This window comes from Erythranthe guttata, chromosome 3, assembly GCF_056151865.1.
Source record: "Erythranthe guttata isolate IM_541 chromosome 3, IM_541, whole genome shotgun sequence".
Taxonomy (NCBI): domain Eukaryota; kingdom Viridiplantae; phylum Streptophyta; class Magnoliopsida; order Lamiales; family Phrymaceae; genus Erythranthe; species Erythranthe guttata.
The window spans coordinates 18,263,138-18,283,843 of NC_142535.1; the positions used below are offsets into that span (position 1 = coordinate 18,263,138).

A 20,706-nucleotide genomic window follows, 5' to 3' on the forward strand; every position below is an offset into this window, starting at 1 on the left:
CTCACTGCATGTTTTGCCTTTCGAAAAAGGTGTTGCCACCCACTCCTTTTTTTTCCTTTTCAAATTTTGTATATTAAATTTGTCTCTCTTAAGAAACAGATAAAAATAAATTATGTAATTATTAATGACGTGGAATATTCAGTACTATGTAATGTGCATTAAATGAAAAGATCACAAGATTTGTCGTAAAATGACCTATTTAATTCAACTATTTGATTTGATGATCGTGGAAATGTGTCTCAACTATGTATTGTCTACTTATAAGAATGGACGTGTGAGATGGTTTTAATTACCTAAATATGAAGGGTTTTTTCGTAATTTAATCTTACATTAATCTACTCATAAAAAAAATTATTTAAATAATGTCACTTCTTCAAGTGCAAATAAAATTTTCTGGAGAAATCGTGAGAGCACATCCAAAGAGACCGTTATACCCCTGAGCATTAACAAACTTTTATTCACAACAAATTTTCCGTAAATAAAATAAAATTAAATTAATTACAGATATTACCAGTTATAGTTTTATGCTGTCCACAAATTGTACATTGTATGCAACTCACTGAAATCTGATGACTTCAGAGAGATCTTGTACAGCTCAGACAGCCTTTTAGCATCAGCAGATTTACTTGTAGGACTTTGCTGTGTGTTTACGGGATTTTTGTTTGCTTTCGTCGAACGCGATGCAGCGACCATACTCTTCAAGAGCATTTGTAGCTTACTCCAAAACTTCACACATATCTCGGAATTTTCGTCACTCAGCACTTTATTTTCAAACACATTGCGTCCTTCAAGAAGGCGATTCAGGGCTGATTCAAGCATCTATCACAAAAGCACTGAATCAGTATATACACATACACATCTAACTTAACATATGATAAACATGCAATGCCAAAAACAGAACAAATGGACGCAAAACGTACCGAACTGGAGTGGAGGTAACTTGAGAGGCTGAACGACAAAGCTGATCTATCCATAAGAATAGTCAAGTACATAACAGGGTGTGTTTTTGGCCCGTAGAAATCAATGGACTTCTGCCAGTTCCTCTCAGCCAAGGAAGCGTATTGCTTCACCTTTTGGCCCACACCGTTTTCACCTTTAGCCGAATTGTTCTTCTTTTGATCCGATTCCAAAAACCTCAAGCAGCAATCCCTTTGATAGCAAGCAAGTTGAAAATAAGCATACGCAACCTCTTGCCTGCGAAGCTCACCCAGCGACTCGTAAACAGCCAAAGCCTCACGAATCGCATCGTTTGCTGATATTTCGTGCTTTCTGTGTTCGATCCGAGTTTGTGTGGGTGTAGAAATAGAGCAATCTTTCAAAACGCCGTTTTCATAAACCTCGGCGGAAGTATTTTCTCTTGCTAGTAGCATACCAAGTTTAAGGTATGTATGTCCAAATTGCGTGTACACTTCATTCTTCAAACTGGTGGATACAGGACCTGGACCTGCTTTTTCGAAAAGAGCATTCAGCTCCGTTTTTGCAGCTCCATAGTACCTTAGCGCTTCGCTGTACTGTAGTTTGGCAGTCTCGAGTGCCCGTGTATACGCAGTTTGGAACATGGTGTGTTTTTTCAGATTGTCGATCTGTGAAACCATATCTTCGGCTAATGCACGTCGTCCATGGGCAAAGTTACAGTTGATCAAAATGACATTTGTGTGGTCCTCTACTTGTCTAAATGCATCGATCGCCTTGGCAAAAGCAGTTTCGGCTTTGCCCAACTCTTTCATTTCCAGCCTATTTCTTCCAAGTTCATTGCACGCCCATCCTTTCTTTTTTAATACAGATTGTAGTTCTGCTGAAGTAGAAGGAAGTCCAACCATTGCCTTTTGGGCTTCTTCATAACAGCTAAGGGCAGCAGAAAGATTATAATCCGCATCACCAGCTACAGAGCCGCTTAAGTATTTGAATATACCACCACTTTTAGCTGCAGTTTTACCTTTGGAAGTAGTTTCCAAAGGAGTCTCTTCTGTATTATACCTTGTACCACCTGTCTCTTTAGAACGATCGGCTCCCAATTTCATTTCATGCATAGCGTCTGAAATCTTACCAGTTTCATTTATATTGTCACTCTTGTGTTGCTTCGTGTGTTGATCATCCTTGTGGAGACTGTTTCTGCCATATGATTTTCTACTCTGTTTTCTGCCATAACTTGATGAGTAAGCATCTCTGGCACTGCTGCTAGCACTGCTGCCACTGCTGGCCCTGTCACTCCGGCAGCTGCAATTTATTAATGAACACGAATCGCAGTTCTTATTAAACTGACCCATCTTCTTCTTCAACCTTACCACCTCCTTCAGTACTTCAGACGACATTTTCAAGTCCTTCGCAGATCCTTTCCCTTCTCTTTGCCCTGAGACCTTAGGGTCCTTTGTCAAATAGAACTCAACAAACACATCCCCGACTAGAGTCCAAGCTTTGGCCCAGAAAATGTAATTGGAAGCCAAGCCATCAAAAGGAAAAACATCATCACCTACGGAAGACTTGGCATTTTCACTTCTACCGTCGACTTCCCCATGGGAAAACGAGTTACAAACCATGGAAGAAATGAATCTTGTGTCTTGAGGCATTGATCCATAGACCAAGCAGGCCAATTTTACAACCTTCAATGCCTGATAGAGCTGACCATCATCCTTATAAGCTTCGCCAAGGGCCAAATAAGATTCACCAAGCAATAGGACAAGCTTCCATAATTTATCATCTATTTTTGATTTTGGAAGCCACTCACGAATGTCACAAACTTCAATACAGTCTGAGTCTCCACAGGCACACACCGAGAAATCCATTGACGAAGGTTGATCATTCCGAACATCATTTTCAAGGTTCGGCTCTGGCCTGGTAGTATGCAGTTGGCGTGTCCATCTGAGAGACTTGATAGCTTGAGAGACATGATGTATTGCAGCGAGCTTAGAGGACAGTGGATCAGCAACAGTTTGAACTACATCATCTGAACTTTCCGGCAAATTAGAGACTACAAAGTCATTCTCACCAAGAGTTGAAACATTCTCGTTAGACACTGCTGTGGCTGAAGATATGTTATGGGAAAATGACATCTCAGCAGAATTTTCTTGTGCATAGTGTTGCCGAAATCCTTCATCTTCAAGTTGTTCGACTGCGGTAACAGGGGGATAAACAATATCTTGAATACTTGATGTAGATAAACCATTTATAAAATCAAATGACTCGTCTTCGGCCTCAGAAATGATAACTTCTGACTCCACTGGAAGCACCGAAGGTGTCAAGTCCAACTCTTCATTGTTTGTCAATAGGAGCCTTGCAAACTGTTCATGAGCAAGTGCTCGAACCACCTATTCAACTCCACATAGTCAATTCTTTTCCCATAATCTGGTGAATAACCAAATATACAAGAAAAAAAAATTCACTCATAGTATCAGAAAGAAACATACTAGATGATCAGGCTCATCCAGGAAACTGAGACATTGTTGAATAAACCTTGCGCACCTTGCCCTGTTATTTGAAGACTGCAACAAAAAGATCAATAAACAGATAGTAAATTGGAGAATGTAACCCAAACAACCATGCACTTGAAACATACCATAGAGAACGAAAGCCTATGTGCGATACGGTACAGTAGAGTGCCCAGGGAGAGCATTGAATCACTTCTCCCTCTATAAATCAGAGATGGCAAATAATCAGAACTATCATGACAATGATCCGGAGTTTGGTTTTTGGGAATGATGGAAAGGTCAAACAGTTGGATGGCATCTTCCCCAGCACTTTTATATAGCTGCATAAAATGAAGAAATGAAAACGAATCCGATGACCACTAAAAGAACTTTAGAGAGAGAAATTGACAAGACTTGTACCCAGTAAGCACCAGGGTCTTGCTTGCAGTTCTCTTCAAGGAACCTCAAAACTGAAAGACCATTTTGTTGGACAACATGGGGATGAAAAGCAGGAGTTCCATCATCCGATACGCCCTTCAGGAGAAAAATATCATCAGTTTTTAGAAGCTCATAACCTTGAACAACGCCATCCTGATGATAGCATATGGCCAATTCCGGAATGCTAGCCATATAGTTGTCTAACCAAGCTTCAAGCCAGGTCAATGGGGTGACCTATAAATGAAATTGGGTAAGTACACTGAAGCTGGAAATTAGTTCCTACATAAAGAAAAAAGGTAAAAACACAACACACAATAGCAAACAAACAACTTTTTTGATGTTCAATACCCACCTTACGTGAGACATCCCACAAGTGCAAGCTCACGGCGACATATTTTTCATTGCTAAAGATGAGTAAGTCACTACCCAGGAGCATACGAAAATGGTGAAACTGCCAAAACAAGACCCTTAAGAAACCATCATCACCACTTCTCCTGTACTTTTCAGACTCTTGGACCGGGCCCCTTGACTTTTCTTCAACTTCTGAGACCTCCTTTACACCTTCACGACTTTTATGTCTCTTGTTTTTCTTCTTCCTCCACAATAGATTTTCTTCTTCGGCCAGCGACTCTTGATGATGGGTATATCCTTCCCTTTGAACAATGCCTTCATGCTGCCTAAATGATGCCTGCCCTTGCGTCGGATGGCCTAAGGATTCAGGTGACCCTTCACTTGACATGTATTCAAATTGTTCATTTGATGAAGTATTGTGACTTGGTGGACAGTCACAAGCCTCCATCCTTACAGAATGCATAGCAAAATTCAGAAACAAGGACTGATCTACAGATTTTGGCTGACGGTTTTGTCTTCGAATCAGTTTTTCTCCCTCTTCAGTATCAGGCCTGTCAAACAGCATTTGAGAACTAAAGCACATTCAAAATATAGAAAAGTGCAATACGTATAGTACCATACCCACTATTCAGGATAAGTGTTTGGCCAACACGATGGACTGCAACTGACACTCGAGCCTTGGAGTATGGAATCTTAAATATTTGTTTTAAAATATCAGCTGGAGCAATTACATCTATATCATCTCCATAGTCTACTAAACCAGATACAGCAAGAGATTCTCCCTTTCTCGCAAGACTTGACAAGATAGGGGCACCTTGGCAGGGTGAATCTGCCAGCAACAGTGGAAAATGTAACATTTCAAATACAGATTCTCAGCGTTGATTAAATAATAATTACAAAACGAATCAAAATCAAAGTAGAAAAACTTGGAGAACTCAGAATGCAGGAGAAGTTCCTCTAAAACCAGTCCTGTGGGGATCATTATGTGATTGACCAGAAAATTTTGTAGATGCAATGATTATGAGATGAGAGGCCAGTGGCCGAAACTGAACCCAGATATTGAGATTCTAAAGACATAAAATATGCAAACTTCATAACGGAACTATAGCTTACAGGTAGAGTTCATATCTTATACGCGGACAAATGTTTTCAGATGAAAGCTGAGACGAAGCAACTAGAGAAAGCATAGGCATCACTACTGAATGCTAGATTGCCAATTACCAACCATTTGCTACAATTTTCCTTTTAACCTATATACAGCTCCTTTTTGGATCATTATACAGCAATTAGATTTGCTTGTGTACACGTGTTTTGTATTCCAGCAAGTTTTTAAAATAAAATTACTCTATAAATGGAAACAATTGTTACCCCCGTTTATCCTTGATTGTGAAGCTGGAATCGGTATCACTTTGTCTGGAATACTTGAGAGTAATGGTAGCGCGTTCAAATCCGTTTCTGTTGGAATCATTCGATACCTTGGAGCTCTTACCCTACATTGTCCAAAGTTCAAATTAAATAACATGAGATAACTCACAATTGAGACACAGTAAGTTGAAGTTATACATATCAGGAGCATACCATACATTCTAAATTATATCAACAGACGACAAGAAAACGACTCTCAGAATGACAACTTTAAACAGAAAGCGTAAACAGTTCTAACACTACTTTGCAGTTCCTCTTGCTCATAAGTGAAGTTTCTTAAGCACACGGCGTCTAAACTAAGGCAAAGTGGCAAACACAATCACGAACCAAATTATCAAACCCTATTTGCTGTACGCAACACCAAACTCGCAGACACGATCAAGAAACTCCGCAAACTAATGCAAACACGAGCCCCCTAGCAAAATGTAAACATACATGCTTTAAAATGGAAATAGATCATATCTTCCAACACTCTTATCAGTTCACCTAGGCGCTTCTGCCCTAACCAGAGCAACATATTTATCATCCTACATGCTGTAAAATGGAAATAGACCATATATTTCAGTCCAATAATTCAATTTCAGTAGAAATGCACAGAATTACAATTTGCTGATTAAAAAACACGCGGATTTTTTATTTTACACACGTATTATTGGGAGATGGAACCAGCGCGGCGGAGGCCAAATCACGAAAAGCTTCATTGGTGGTTATCGGTATGGATCCGCAGAGGAAGCCGGCGGGCTTGGGCCGGGCGATTTCAAGTCTCCCCACGCATTGTAGTTCCCGCGGGTCGGAGCCTTGTTTCTCCATTTATCGATGAAATAATCGGTTACTAAATTGCGCGAGCTAGGGTTTATCTCTTTCTCAGGTAGCGATGATGGTGACGATGATGAATGATTAACTTTAAATTTCTTCTTCAACGGAAGTTTTCGGGTTTTCTTCTCGAACACTCTGAGACTTCTGGAATGTGTAAAATACGAAAATATAATTTAATTACCTCCGGTTTCTTTCTCTCAGGTTTTGTGCTGTGCAGTGTAATGGGCTATATTTGGGCCCATACTAATCCATACCGGGCCTTTGTTTCGGGCTCATGCACGCAGAATATATGTTTAGTGTTAGGCCCAAATAAATATAATATTATAATAATAAAAATAATATTTATAATAAAAGGAAAATTAAGGAGTGAAAACGAAAAACCTCTCTCGATTTCTCTCTCTCTCTCCCTCTCTCTCTGTATCGCCAGCAATCCCTGCAGTTTCTGACCCGACCTCTCTCTCTTCACACCACAGTATTGATAATTACCAGAAGAAGGTAAAATAACAGATTTATTTGAAATTCGTTTTGATGATTTTGTTCTTGCTTACTTTTACAGCTCTATTTATCTCAAACAATTTCGTTTTTTTCTGCCAAAATATTTTTGCTGATTTTCTCTCCAGCTACTGTTCGGTATATTCTGAAATTCCATGGCGCACGACATGCATGAAAATTCGTGTTGCATTATACTCCTGTGCGAATGTGTGTCCCGATATTAGCTATTTTATTAAAAAAAAATTAATTTCTTGTTCATAGTGTTGTTAATTTTTTGTTCTAGAATTTGATAGTTCAACTACTTCTTTTTTTTTGGTTGTCTCCTCGAGAGTGTGACAGCTGATTTCTCCGGAACTTGATTCTTTTGTTGTGTGCGAGTCGAAAGCATAGATGGAGAAGTGAAATTGGGGCTAAATGTAAATTGGTGTTGAGTGAGAAATCGAGTGCCGTTAGCAGGCTTGTTTGTTGTAGTAATGATCTTAATCTTGAAGGGTTAGGCAATAGATTGTTTTATTTCCAAACCCGTATGATTTTTGCTTGCATATTCAGGTTTCCTTATGGCATTCGTTGTTCTGTTGAAATTTTGAAGTTATCCGTAGTTTGGTAAAAAGAATTTTAAAATTACGAAGCAAAGATCTCGTATCACGGACTTGTCTAGCTAATTACGTTCTTCTAACAAACGTCTTCCTCAAAACTGTAAAATGTTTGAATTGTTTTTGGTGTGGTGACCGAAAAATGTAGACAGTGTGCTTGTAATGACTTTTTATTTTAAAATGATTCCAATTTATAAGAAGTCACTTTTCCCAAAGGCAGGTTTCTTTATGGTGACTAATCTGATTGAGGAGAATAGATATTATTGCCAACTTACATATATGCTGGTAACATATTGCTTAAATGATTTATTATTAATAAACCAGTATTCCTTTTTTACTCATTTGCTTCCCTTTGTTATGATTTTGTAGGTATGTTCGTTATATAGCTCATGGGAATACACTAGTTGGTCCAAATGTACTCGAAAAGATCAGGTGAAGGCGATGAGCCTGATTCAAGGCCGGTTCGTACAAGTGATAGACTCAGGAGTAGGCCAAAGTTTTATAACCGCCCTTACTTGTATTATTCTCCTACTATAATACGTTCCAAGAGAAAAAAGACCAAGACAAGGACCGCAGCTGCACAAATAGTAAAGATGTTGCATCAAAATAGAACATCAAAAGCAAACGTATGTGTTTTTGTTGTTTGGTTTTGTAAATTGTTACGTAGGTCTTCTTGCTGCAATTCATCACTACTATCATACCTTGACTTTGATTATTGTTGGTGCAATGATTTTTTGTAGAAGTGTGAGATTAATTCGCTAGTTGCTTGATTTCATTAAAGATGCATAATATGTTACAGTTGACTTGTTGCAGTCTGGGTCAAGCAGTCTTAGGCGCTCCACTAGGAAGAGGAGGGTTCCTATTAGCCTTGAACAATACACAGATAGTTCTGGATCAGAGGATAATGACTTAATGGTGAGGCTTATGTACGACTATTAACTCAATGTAGATTTACGTCTACCTGGCTTATCTTGGTTTACTGCATTTAGACCTTCAATCTTTTCAGTATGTAGCATAGAGTATTTTGTTTTGTCTTTAGGCTGAAAACACATTAAACTGTTTCAGATGCCTAGGTATAGAAGGTCTAGAAAGAGAATAAAAAGTAATATCGCAAGTCAAGATGAGTTAACACCTCGCCGTGAAGGGCTAAGGCCTCGTCGGGAAGGACTTCGACCCCGACGCTCAAGAACAGGTTCTAGAGAAGGATTAAGTATGGAGTCTGGCGAAGACCAAAGCACATCCAACGACGAAGGGGCAAATGACGAGCCAGAAGATGCAAAGGACATGGAGGAAAATGATGCTGGTGATGGAGAGGGTGAAGATGAAGATGGTGCTGGTGAGGATGATGATGAAGATGGAGAGGAAGATGGTGACGATGAAGAAGGCGAAGAACAAGAGGGTAGACGGAGATATGACCTACGCAATCGGGCAGAGGTTCGCAGGCTCTCCATTGAGCAGGGTAAACAAATACCAAGATCTCCACGTAGAGTACTTCATCAAGGAATGGGAACCAAAGTAGGCAGGGATGGGAGGAGGGGGGGATCTCGAGTTCATAAACGTCATCGCATGACACGAACTGAAGACTCTGATGATTCCCTTCTAGTAGATGAGCTTGATCAAGGTCCTCCAATACCTTGGGGAAGAAGTGGCAGCAGATCTGGACCGCCTTGGCTGCTTGGGGGACTAGAGATGCAAGGGACAACATCGTGGGGTTTAAATGTTGCCGCCTCTGGTTGGGGCCATCAAAATGATGCAATTTCCAATTTAACTTCTGGTACCCAAACTGCTGGTCCAAGCTCTAAAGGAGGGGCTGATATTCAGCCTGTTCAAATCGACGAGACTGTTAGTTTTGAGGATATAGGTGGCCTGTCTGAGTATATTGATGCGTTGAAGGAAATGGTTTTCTTCCCACTGTTATATCCAGAATTTTTTGCAAGCTACAACATTACTCCACCTAGGGGAGTTTTATTATGCGGTCCTCCTGGAACAGGGAAGACATTGATTGCGAGAGCATTGGCTTGTGCTGCTTCAAAGGCTGGGCAGAAAGTCAGCTTCTATATGCGAAAAGGTGCTGATGTGCTGAGCAAATGGGTTGGGGAAGCTGAAAGACAGTTGAAATTACTGTTTGAAGAAGCTCAAAAGAATCAGCCTTCTATAATCTTTTTTGATGAAATAGATGGGCTTGCTCCCGTTAGGTCTAGCAAACAGGAGCAAATTCACAATTCGATTGTTTCAACTTTGCTTGCCTTAATGGATGGTCTTGACTCTCGTGGACAAGTAGTCTTGATTGGAGCTACCAACAGAGTTGATGCCATTGATGGTGCCTTGAGGCGTCCTGGAAGATTTGACCGCGAGTTCAACTTTCCCTTGCCCGGTTGTGAAGCACGAGCGGAAATCTTGGATATACATACTCGTAAGTGGAAGCATCCTCCTTCAGAGGAACTAAAACTGGAGCTTGCAGCTAGCTGTGTTGGATACTGTGGAGCTGACTTAAAGGCTTTATGCACTGAAGCTGCAATACGTGCCTTTCGCCAAAAATATCCTCAAGTTTACACTAGCGATGACAAATTTTTAATAGATGTCGATTCTGTGACGGTGGAGAAATATCATTTTTTAGAGGCCGTGTCCACAATCACACCTGCTGCCCACAGAGGCTCCATTGTGAACTCTAGGCCCTTATCACCTGTTGTTTTGCCGTGTCTACAAAGACTTCTGCAAAAGGCAATGAGTATTATTTCTGACATATTCCCTGCTATAAACGCTTCATCTGAGGTCACCAAGCTTTCCATGATTTCCTTTGGATCTGCAATCTCTCTTGTTTATAGGCCGAAGCTTCTACTGCATGGTGGAGATGGTGTCGGACTGGTAAGTGACCTATACTTTTCCATTTACCATCCGAAATAAAGCTCACAAATAACAAAATTGACTTACTGCTTATGTTTTATAGGACCACATAGGGCCTGCAATTTTACATGAGTTGGAGAAGTTTCCGGTTCACTCTCTCGCACTACCATCTCTACTTGCTGATCCTGGTGCCAAAACGCCCGAGGAAGCATTGGTGCATGTCTTTGGCGAAGCCAGGAGAACTACACCATCAATACTGTATTTGCCTCAATTCCACCTTTGGTGGGAGAGTGTGAGTGCATTTTTACTTATTTTTAGGTGATCATTTGGATCAGATTTGTTCCATTAATTATTTCTTGGCTATACCTTAATCCTATCATTTCTTTTGCCAACTCATCATTGCTTCAATTTTCTGCTGTTTGGCAATGATGGGATAAAATTATGATTTTTAGGCTCACGATCAGCTCAGGGCTGTACTTCAGACGCTGTTGGAAGAATTACCATCTGACTTGCCGATACTACTATTGGGAACATCCTCTACTCCACTTGCTGAGATTTGTGATAATCCATCAATATTCTCTGACCGCAACGTGTATGTGTCTCCTTAATGTCGTATTTTTGTGGCTATAGCCTGTATTTTCTCTATGATTGCATTGTCGAGTGGTGATAATTGCAATATCTTTCTCTATTGATGCTATTTTTTTAAGCTACCGCTTATTATATTTATTAATTTATTTTACAGTTTGCACTTAAGCTCACCATCGACCGAGGATAGATCTTTATTTTTTGACCGTCTGATAGAAGCGGCATTGTCAGTTCAGTCTGAGTTACGAGTCAAGGATTCAGCTAGACCTGCGGGCCTTCCTGAACTTCCAAAAGCACCAAAAGTGGCTACTGGACCTAAAGTCTCTGAATTAAGGGCTAAAGCTGAAGCTCAGGCTCATGCTCTTCGCCGACTCCGCATGTGTCTTCGTGATGTTTGCAATCGGTGAGAGATAGTTGATTATTTGCTCTTCTTCTTCTTTTTTCCATCTATTGCTTTTGGAGTATCCTTTTCATCATGAATCTCATAAGTTTCTGGATTCTTTTCCTTTTTATTATTTGCTGCAGGATTCTTTATGATAAGCGTTTTAGTGCCTTCCATTATCCAGTCACGGATGAAGACGCACCAAATTATCATGCCATAATCCAGAGCCCTATGGATATAGCTACTTTGCTGCAGCATGTCGACAGTGGGAAGTATATCACTTGTAAATCATACCTGGAGGATTTTGATCTCATTTTAACTAATGCCAAGGTTCGTATTCGACTAAAATTGGTAAATAATGTTGTAATACTCATAAAAGACAAAATTAGTATCTGTCGAACATTGTACATATTTAACAAACAGACTGTACATATTTAACAAACAGACTGACTTTGGTCTACGAAATGCTATATGTTGACTACACATGGTGGCTAGATACACTAATTTAGATAATGGGGTAATGCATATTTATAATGGGGTTATATGCCCTTACCCTGCCATTTTTTACGAAAGTATTTCTGTATTTTGAAATTTGGCCTTTTTAGATCTTCGTTTTTTGCATACCAAGGAAAGTTTATGCAATAGCCACAATAAATGATTGTCCACGGACACAATATTCTGACATTTTCTTTTGCTCGTTTTAGAAATACAACGGAGATGATTACAATGGAGCAAGGATCGTCAGTAGAGCTCATGAACTTCGAGATGCTGTACGATCGTCTAGCTGGAAAATTCATTCCCTTTATTTTATTTGGCATATAAAGAGTATTTTACCTTCGTTTTTTTCTTTTCTTTTCAGGTTCATGGTATGCTATCCCAGATAGACCCCTCCTTGGTTGGATTTTGTGACAAGATTGCAGATGAAGGTGGTCCTGTCTCCTTGCCCGATGACATAGGCGGATCTTCACTGCTACAAACTCCAGTTGTTCAAATGATGTCTGTTACTAGGGCAAGTGCCCGTCTCCGAAATGTTCAGCCTGAAGTTAATCTAGACCAAAGCTATGAAGCAATCAAAAAATCGAAGAAAAATAATGACGCCTCTCAAACGGGTACCATTTCTTTTAATTCTTCATTTTTGTATTGTAGGATTTTGAGGGAGGATTTTCAAATCCATATTAACACCCACTTGTAAGAATTTGGAGCCAAAAAGATCTTTGACCAATCATCCTCTTAGTTACGTTTCTTGATAACTAATTAAATTTGGGGCTTTGTTTGAACTTCAGTTCCGGTGGTGGAAGAGGGATCTGAGGCTGAGTTAGTCCCACCAAAGCCGTATGAAGATGCGGAAGAAACGAACGATTCAGATCAGCCGAGGGTGGAAATTGAAGCTGCCGAAAATGAAAAGTCCGATTGTGACGGTGGATTTGTGCCGCAAGATGCTAACATGGCAGATGGGGAGATCTCCACTCAAGTTGAGACCATCAAGCAGCTGCTTCTGGAGCGTTCTAAAGATTACGGTGTTCCACAGCTCGAGCAATTGTACACGCGCGTAATGAAGGGCGTTTTCGAGACAAAGAGTAGGGCTAATGTCGAAGATCTTAGAGCTTCGATTTTGAGTTTTTTGTTTGAGTTTGCGGAGGATCGATCCAGGTTCTAGTACGAATCCATTCGATCCAGGTTCTAGTACGAATCCATTCTCTATTTTTTGAAATTACGAATTTTCCAACTTCATGGGATTTGAGTATATTATTAGTCATTTAAGCGTCAGAACCCCCCCTCTCTCTCTCTCTCTCTCCATTACAGAATTTCGAGATTCTTTATGGAGTACACAAATATTCTAGGATTTGTTCGAAATTGCGAAGAAAAACAATATTGAAAAGCCAACTAATATATATTACTTGATAGAAATTAGAAATGCAAAGGCTTAGCCAATTTCAATGGCAAGCACATGATTCTGATGATGATGATGACACATTAAAAGAGTCAATTAATTGTCTTACAAATTAAATTCTCTCTACACTTTTCGTAATCGAAACTAAAAACATTACTTCTCCTACTTCCTCCGTAACGCAGTTAGCCCCCACCCACATCGAATCGCATTCTTCATCGTACGATGTTACAACATTAGGCACTAAGTCATGTTTTCTCAAGCCTTGATTCGTCTCAGCGCAATATAAGCCAACAACCTATACCCCACAAACATGAGCAACAATACCCCCACACTCACTGCGGGCCCCATTTGCCCACGAACATCTTCATCGATGTACCTACACGTGGCTCTATCTTGTCCACCACTCGAGCAACCGAGCAAAGAGGAAACACCTTCACCATCTCCATATTGGACATTGATAAGAAGCCTGTAGCTGTAAAAAGTAGTCGAAACGTACTTCACCCACGCCATAAAAGACGGTACCTTGTGCACGTAATAACCCCCCGTAAGAACAAATGCAAGCATAGTAACGGTCACTAAAGTCGAGGCTTGCTTAGCATCCATTATTAGAGCACCCAATGCAAGTCCAAGCCCAATCGAAACGAGCACGTAACCCAAAACGACAAATAGGGTTAGCAAGAAAGCGGAAAATTCCGGTTTTAGACCCGTCATCCAATACGTGATCGAAACGAACAATGTGGGGAGGATTAACTCCATGGGCAAATCTGCAGTGATTCGGGCTAAAAAGTACGAGGAGAGTGTGTACATACCGGAGGCCCGTTCCTTCATGAAAATGGCCCGTTCCTGAGGGAAGGCGAACACTGCGTTGAATGAGGGGAAAACCCCCCAAAAGATGGAGAAGAAGAAGAGTAGGCCTAGGCGATCTTGTACATCTCGATAGTCGGAGTGCCACCACATGAATCCGGCGAGTAGTGCGGCGGCGATGACCTGGAAGACCCTCAGCGAGTTGAATGTTTCATGTTTTCTTTCTTTGAGGTTTCGTTGGAGTAGGATTACGAATTGATTGAACCAAGTGGAGAAATGAGTCATGCAAGTATGGCTGCTTCCATTGATTGTTGTGGTGTTGTCTCTTGTGGTTGCATTTGGTGGGTCCATGCAAGCCACTTTCACCTTTGGTGCTAGTACATTGTTGTAAGAAGAAACAAGGGCTTGTCTCATGTTCGGCCGTTCCCTTTCGCTCGAACCGTCGAACTGACATACACCTGAAAAAATCAAGAAAGTGGGATTTATCAAGATTCGATAATAAAGGGTCGGATTCTATGCAAAAAGTTTCGAGAAATATCGTGACGCCATCGGGTTTTCAGACGTATACTAGGAATCAAGAACCAGACACATGTAGTTGCACTACTGAAGTGGGAGTCCACTCAACACATAATGGCTGCTGATGATGGATTTTTAGGGCCACCATCTCCACTTTGCTTTCTTTTTTTTTTCAAAATAAATTAAAAGTAATAAAGAAACAACATCAGTTTATTTTGAGCAAATCGAAATATATATATACATATGTACTATACTCAGATTCTTGAAACAAGAACCTCGACAACAAAGCGATATAGCACGATAAGAAATTTCACTGACATCGAATTCGACGAATAAGAATCGCGATGCATCAGATATATATTCTCGGGTTATAAAAGAACAGGTTGTATCGAAAAGATCGATAATGCAGGAACCACTATCTAATTTGTATATTGTTGTGGAGCCATGCAAATTGCATAAGTATTTGTTAATGGCACAACTTTATTTAAATTTTTCGATGGCATCCAACGCAGGCAGTGTTGTCACGTTAGAGCATAATAATAATAATAATAATAATAATAATAATAATAATAATAATAATAATAATAATAATAATCGAGATTATCATGATTGCGTCCAACGAGAAATTAACAGAACAAATCCCTCTGCTTTTAAATGTTGGTTCAGAAATGCTCTAAACAGAACAAACCTTAAACAATTATAAACAAAATATTAGCCAGTCAAAATGCTTCTCCCAACAAGGCAAGTGCTGCTTTTTTATCATTAAACTTTGTCTTAGTGACATTGTCCCACCATTTAATTATTCTCCAAAAAAACCCGATAAATTAAAAAAAGAAATTCGGCAAGAACCCTTTGCTTCCGTGTCTCGTTTATCCCTCCTAACACTACCTTAAGTCCGCATTATACAAGTTTTACACTCGAAAATTTTCAAATATTGTACATTATTTTAAACCACGTAAATCGGAAACGACACGTCATATATATGTATACACCTAACAGATCATGATAAGTGTATGTATAGATCTCTTATCTCAATTCTCAGACACATAATGTGACATGGGCTAAGTTCTAAAGTCACCATACCATACTCCATCATTGTAAAGTAATGCTTCACACACACACACACGTGTGTGTGTGTGTGTGTGTGCAATCCAAAAATTTAAAAGATCATGGAGAAGGCCACTCCAACTGCAGCTTCTCCATTCCTCTCCAAGATAATCATATATATATATATATATATGTGTGTGTGTGTGTGTGTGTGTGTGAAGAAGTATAAGATGCTAATTTCAAGAAAAGCCATAACATGTCACTTTCTCAACTCAGTGATCAGTCAAAAACAATAAAAAAAAAATTAAAATTCAAGAAAACCATGTTTTCAACTTTGTCCCCACAGATCATCCAAATCAAATAATTCAATTTAATTCATACTATAGTTGGCACATTTCAATAATTCAAATCTACCTTTAGGAAAAATTCCAATGCTTCTACAGCTCAAACTACCTATTTATATATACATATATATACATACAAAAAATTGATAGGTGAACAAGGGTCCTCCATTCCACACCTCACATATGTAATGTTGGAGAATTTTTTTTTTTAATTTAAATTCTATTTAAGCATAAGAATCGACGACGACGAAGAAGAAGATAAAATGGGGTCCATTATTTTTTTTTTTTTTTTGATATTCCAACAATGCAAAATAGCATCAGATGATTCGTTGGATATCTTATTATATTCGATACCCATGTTTCCAACAAAATTTAATTCAATATTAATTAATAATGGTCTATTTGGCTGGCTTACTTTTGTCTTAAAAAAAAGTATTTCGAACGAATCTGATTACGACACCATCTCCCACTTCTTCTCGAAAAAAAATTGTTTAAGGGAGTTTTTTTTGTTAGTGATGCTTTATGAAAAAGACCAATATAATTACACACCAAAGTTGATTCTCACTCTTTTTTCGTATTTTATTTAAAATACGAACTAAAACACTAGTCAAATATAAATGTCAATCGAGACCGATGATTTCGAAACCAAGAAACAATGTCACTATACTATCGAACGTAAAAATATCTAGAATGGTATGTATATATGTATATGTATATAAGTAGTCTTTCGCAATCAAATTAAATAGATGCAAATATTCAGACAACGCAATAATGTCGGTTATCATTTTCACAACCACCGCTCACAAGTGTTGTTCAACAACTTGCAGCTGAGCAGTCGGATTTGAACACAAACCTCGAAAGTCGTCGGAAAAATTTCCTACTTATGTCAACTATTGTCAATTCTTGGAAGAAAAACTCCAAGAATGTAGGTGAAAATATTTAATACTTGAAAATGACACTATAGCATATTTATACCAAAAGGTGAAGATTATGATTTAATTTCTACCACAATTTAATAATCATTCATAATTAATTCTCGCCCCGTTCCATGTTAGAATTTAAAAAAAAAAAATTAAAAATTAAAAAAAAAAAAAAATGGGCACATTAAATACACCTATATATACTTTAATTTGTTTACTTAAAAGGGGCAGAGATGCAAAAATAAAAATCTAGATGGACAAAGCCAACTAGCATCTCCCATTATTGCGAAACTTGGCATCAAGCCAAATTCATTTTAACTTGTATCGTTTACTTATTTTCGCAACTTGTCAACTGATTAATTACTAGTCACATCGATTAAAATTGTACGAATTCTAAAAATGTGTTCAAATTATACGATCCAAATCGAGCCTAAAACGAATTTTCGAAACACAATAATTTCTCGTACGAATACACTTTAAACCTAAACCCGAGACGCACATTTTTTCCTATACACATAAAAGTTAGACGTATATGGTGTAATGACTATTAGGCTATCCAAAATACATTGAAAATACGTATATACGCACAAAGATACTCGCACGAGTATATATACTAATTAAAGATTTAAATGCAAGATTAATGTATAGAGACAAGATAATAATTGTAATGATGAGAAAACGACGACGTACCATTAGCGAGATCGAGGAGGAAATCCGCGGGGTTCATCGGAAAGCCGGGCGAGAATCCGACGGTGTCGAAGTAAGCCATTGCTTCGCTTCCTTTACCGAAGTATATACACCTCCCTTCCGACAGCACAAGCAAATCGTCGAACATCTGGTAGACACGGCTCGACGGCTGGTGGACGGACATCATCACCGTCTTCCCCTTCGCCGCCAGCCCACCCAACGCCGCCACCAGCCTGTACGCCGCCGTGGCGTCCAGCCCGGAGGTGGGCTCGTCGAGGATCAGCAGACTGGGGTCCACCAGCATCTCATGAGCTATGCTCACCCTCTTCCTCTCCCCGCCGGAGATCCCCCGAACGAAGCTGTTTCCGATGATCGTGTCCGCGCATTTCGATAAACCCAGCTCGGAGATCACGGACTCCGCGACGGCGATTTTTTCGTCTCCGGCCATGGAGTTCGGCAGCCTGAGTAGCGAGCAGAAAACCAGAGTTTCCCGGACCGTTAGATGCGGGTACAACACGTCATCCTGGGCAACGAACCCGGTTCGTTTCAGGACCTGCTTCGTCAGCTTCCGGCTGTTGAACATCACCGTTCCGGTGAGTCCGTGGCCGTGGTGGAGGCGGCCGGCGAGCGCGTTCAGCAGCGTCGATTTGCCGCTGCCGGATGGCCCGAGTATGGCAAGCACACGCCCCGGCGCCGCCGTCCCGGTGATGCCGTTCAAGATCGTCCGCTCTTGATGGCGGTGGACCGCCGCCGGATTCTCCACGTCGGAAGCGGCGGCGCCGCCGCCGCAGAGCATGCTCCTTATGCTGCTGGTTCTTGATTTCACATTGGCCCCATGCAGCTTTACTCTGTAAGAAACATCCAAAAACTGCACAAAAAACCAAGAAAATTAAATCATTATTAAAGCCAAAAAAAAAAAGAAAAAAAAAATTCATCGTCAATTAAACATCAAAAAAACTAAAAAATAATTAAAAAATCATAAAAAATCTAGCAATTACCTTGAGAGTGATTGAGGAAGAAGAATTGATTTTTTCTCCTCCATTTGCAGGATTTTCTGCTGCTGCTGCTTGATCACCACAATCCAGCATTATATTGTTTTATATTATTATTTACTAGTAGCAATTAAAAGAAGCAAAATTGAAATTAAATAAATAAAAAAACTTAGGTTATATAGTGAAAAATTAAGCAAGTAGTGGAAAAATATTAGAAAGAAATATTTGAGAGGAGAAGCAATTGATGGATGGTCACACCCTCTATTTATTTGGTTTTTCAGTACCCAATGCGTGCCACGTCATCCTCCCCTCCTTACATAAACTATTGCTACGTGGCACTTGACCCACAAAGCCACCTCTCTCTCCTCCATTCTTGATTTCTTGATACAAGATACATGACCTATGCTTTCTTTTCTTTTTCTACATTAATTTCATCTAGTCAAATTTATATTTTATAATATATTATTATTAATTCTTTTATAGGCATTTTATATATCATTATTAATTATTATTTTTATTGCAAGATATATTCTATTTTCCAATTTTAAATTTTAATAATTCATCTTTTGTGAAATGATGTGGTATTCGTACTCAAGATATTCTAGTTTATACTACTTTATATTTTACCAATAAACTATATATCTACAGAGCAATATTCTGTTTCTTTTTCAAAAGACATATTTTATAAATATTTATCCTTGTAATAATATGCGAACTCAAAGATATTCGAACCCCGATATTTCTTCCACTATGATAGAAATAATATTAATTAATAATAATAATAATTCAAGCTAATAAAATATGATTAGAATTTATTCAAAAAAAAAATAAGATAGTAAAATTGGCATGGATTGAAGGTACGTAATTACACTAGGGTTACAACTTACATGCCATTAATTAATGTTGACCGTGACGTGAGGGAGTCACGTTCATTTATTAATTAATTAATTATTTACTTAATTTATAACATATTGTTTTTTTGTGAGCCAAACTTTGATGTATATTATTATGAAAGTGAGCAATTTTGAGTCATTATTTGGCAGATTGTCTAACAAATTCAATGTATATTATACTGTTGTTCATATCCATATCCAGATCCAGCTGCTTTTTTGTTGCCTTTTTTTAAATAAAGTGGTTCGGATTTTCAAGAATTACCCGGGTTTTCAGTGTAGTAAGGCCTCGTTTGGTTGCTCTTAATTAATGAATCTCGTAACGACAGCTTCAACTGATTCCGTAAGTAATTGGACATTCACGGCAAAAATCCTCAACGGGGGCAAGTACTCCGAGATATAGAATAACTTACGTGGAATATTTTCGTACTTTGCTAATTAAGGTAATTATAAAAAATTACATATATGCATATATGGTGTTAATAATTTAATTAAGAAGTATTTTTTTAAGTTAATGTTGAACCTTGATTTTTCTTTTTTTAAAGAAATAAATATATTTGTTGGTATAAGAAAGGTGCAAAAAGTAATTAGTGGATGGGAAAAATAATTGTGGAAATGAATGATGACATGTCAATTGCACAATGGTTGAGAAGAAGGAGGCGGTATACGCGTGTCGCATAAGCGAGGCATATAGCGTGAGATGAGAGAACATGCTTCCCACTTCAATAATCTGTCACACAAAATCGTAGTAGCCCACTTCGATTTGTTCTTTCTTTCGGTTCTATTATTAGCTACCCGGGAAAAGAGATGCACACTCTCACTTTTCAGCGCGTGTCACTTCAGACACCGGGTGTATTATTACTTTATTAGTAATAAACCCCTTATGTTTGGGTTAATTACAATCACCCCCTCATCAACTATGTATTGTCTTACGACGAAAACCATCCTCCTTTTTTAGGTAAAAGCTTAACATCGTTAGAATGGATGTGTATGACAATACATAGTTAAGGGATCGGTTGTAATAACATAAACATAAGGAATTTTTTTTCTTAAATTGATCATATTTCGAGTGACTGTAATTTGCCCAAAAAGTAATTATCAGAAGTTGATCCAATTTTCTCTTAAGTTTCTACCATAGTTTAGCTTTTCAATTCATCATTTGAAACTCCATCCTACAATTTAATCATATATTTGTAGAAATATTAGTATCTGACTTGTCACTAGGATTCGATCGTACTGTATTCAGTGCACATATATGATTATTCGGAAATAAAACTATATGGAT

At 38.8% G+C, this 20,706-nt stretch overlaps 3 protein-coding genes across 4 annotated transcripts; 1 reads left to right on the forward strand and 2 right to left on the reverse strand.

Moving 5' to 3' along the window:
* Positions 1–434: 434 nt before the first annotated feature.
* On the reverse strand, positions 435–6,613 carry LOC105974261 (erythroid differentiation factor-like protein). The gene is made up of 9 exons (XM_012999325.2): positions 6,265–6,613; positions 5,562–5,683; positions 4,815–5,022; positions 4,195–4,744; positions 3,825–4,076; positions 3,554–3,745; positions 3,405–3,479; positions 921–3,305; positions 435–819 (listed from the first exon to the last, which is right to left on the reverse strand). Exons 1-9 carry the CDS (start codon positions 6,426–6,428, stop codon positions 523–525), a joined length of 4,245 nt encoding a protein of 1,414 aa, XP_012854779.2. The 5' UTR covers positions 6,429–6,613; the 3' UTR covers positions 435–522.
* A 161-nt stretch (positions 6,614–6,774) lies between these two features.
* On the forward strand, positions 6,775–13,100 carry LOC105974262 (cell division cycle protein 48-related / CDC48-like protein). 2 transcript variants are annotated; one of them, XM_012999326.2, is made up of 11 exons: positions 6,775–6,929; positions 7,889–8,145; positions 8,333–8,434; positions 8,585–10,384; positions 10,467–10,655; positions 10,816–10,955; positions 11,106–11,351; positions 11,474–11,660; positions 12,035–12,100; positions 12,190–12,439; positions 12,614–13,100. In XM_012999326.2, exons 2-11 carry the CDS (start codon positions 7,933–7,935, stop codon positions 12,985–12,987), a joined length of 3,567 nt encoding a protein of 1,188 aa, XP_012854780.1. In that variant the 5' UTR covers positions 6,775–6,929; positions 7,889–7,932; the 3' UTR covers positions 12,988–13,100. The 2 variants fall into 2 exon arrangements, with proteins under 2 accessions (XP_012854780.1, XP_088672030.1); XM_088815904.1 differs by having other exon boundaries at positions 6,814–6,929; positions 8,319–8,434.
* A 102-nt stretch (positions 13,101–13,202) lies between these two features.
* On the reverse strand, positions 13,203–18,962 carry ABCG25 (ATP-binding cassette family G25). Its single transcript, XM_012999327.2, has 3 exons — positions 18,538–18,962; positions 17,543–18,407; positions 13,203–14,483 (listed from the first exon to the last, which is right to left on the reverse strand). The coding sequence occupies exons 1-3, from the start codon at positions 18,625–18,627 to the stop codon at positions 13,477–13,479; spliced, it is 1,962 nt and encodes a 653-aa protein (XP_012854781.1). The 5' UTR covers positions 18,628–18,962; the 3' UTR covers positions 13,203–13,476.
* Positions 18,963–20,706: the final 1,744 nt, after the last annotated feature.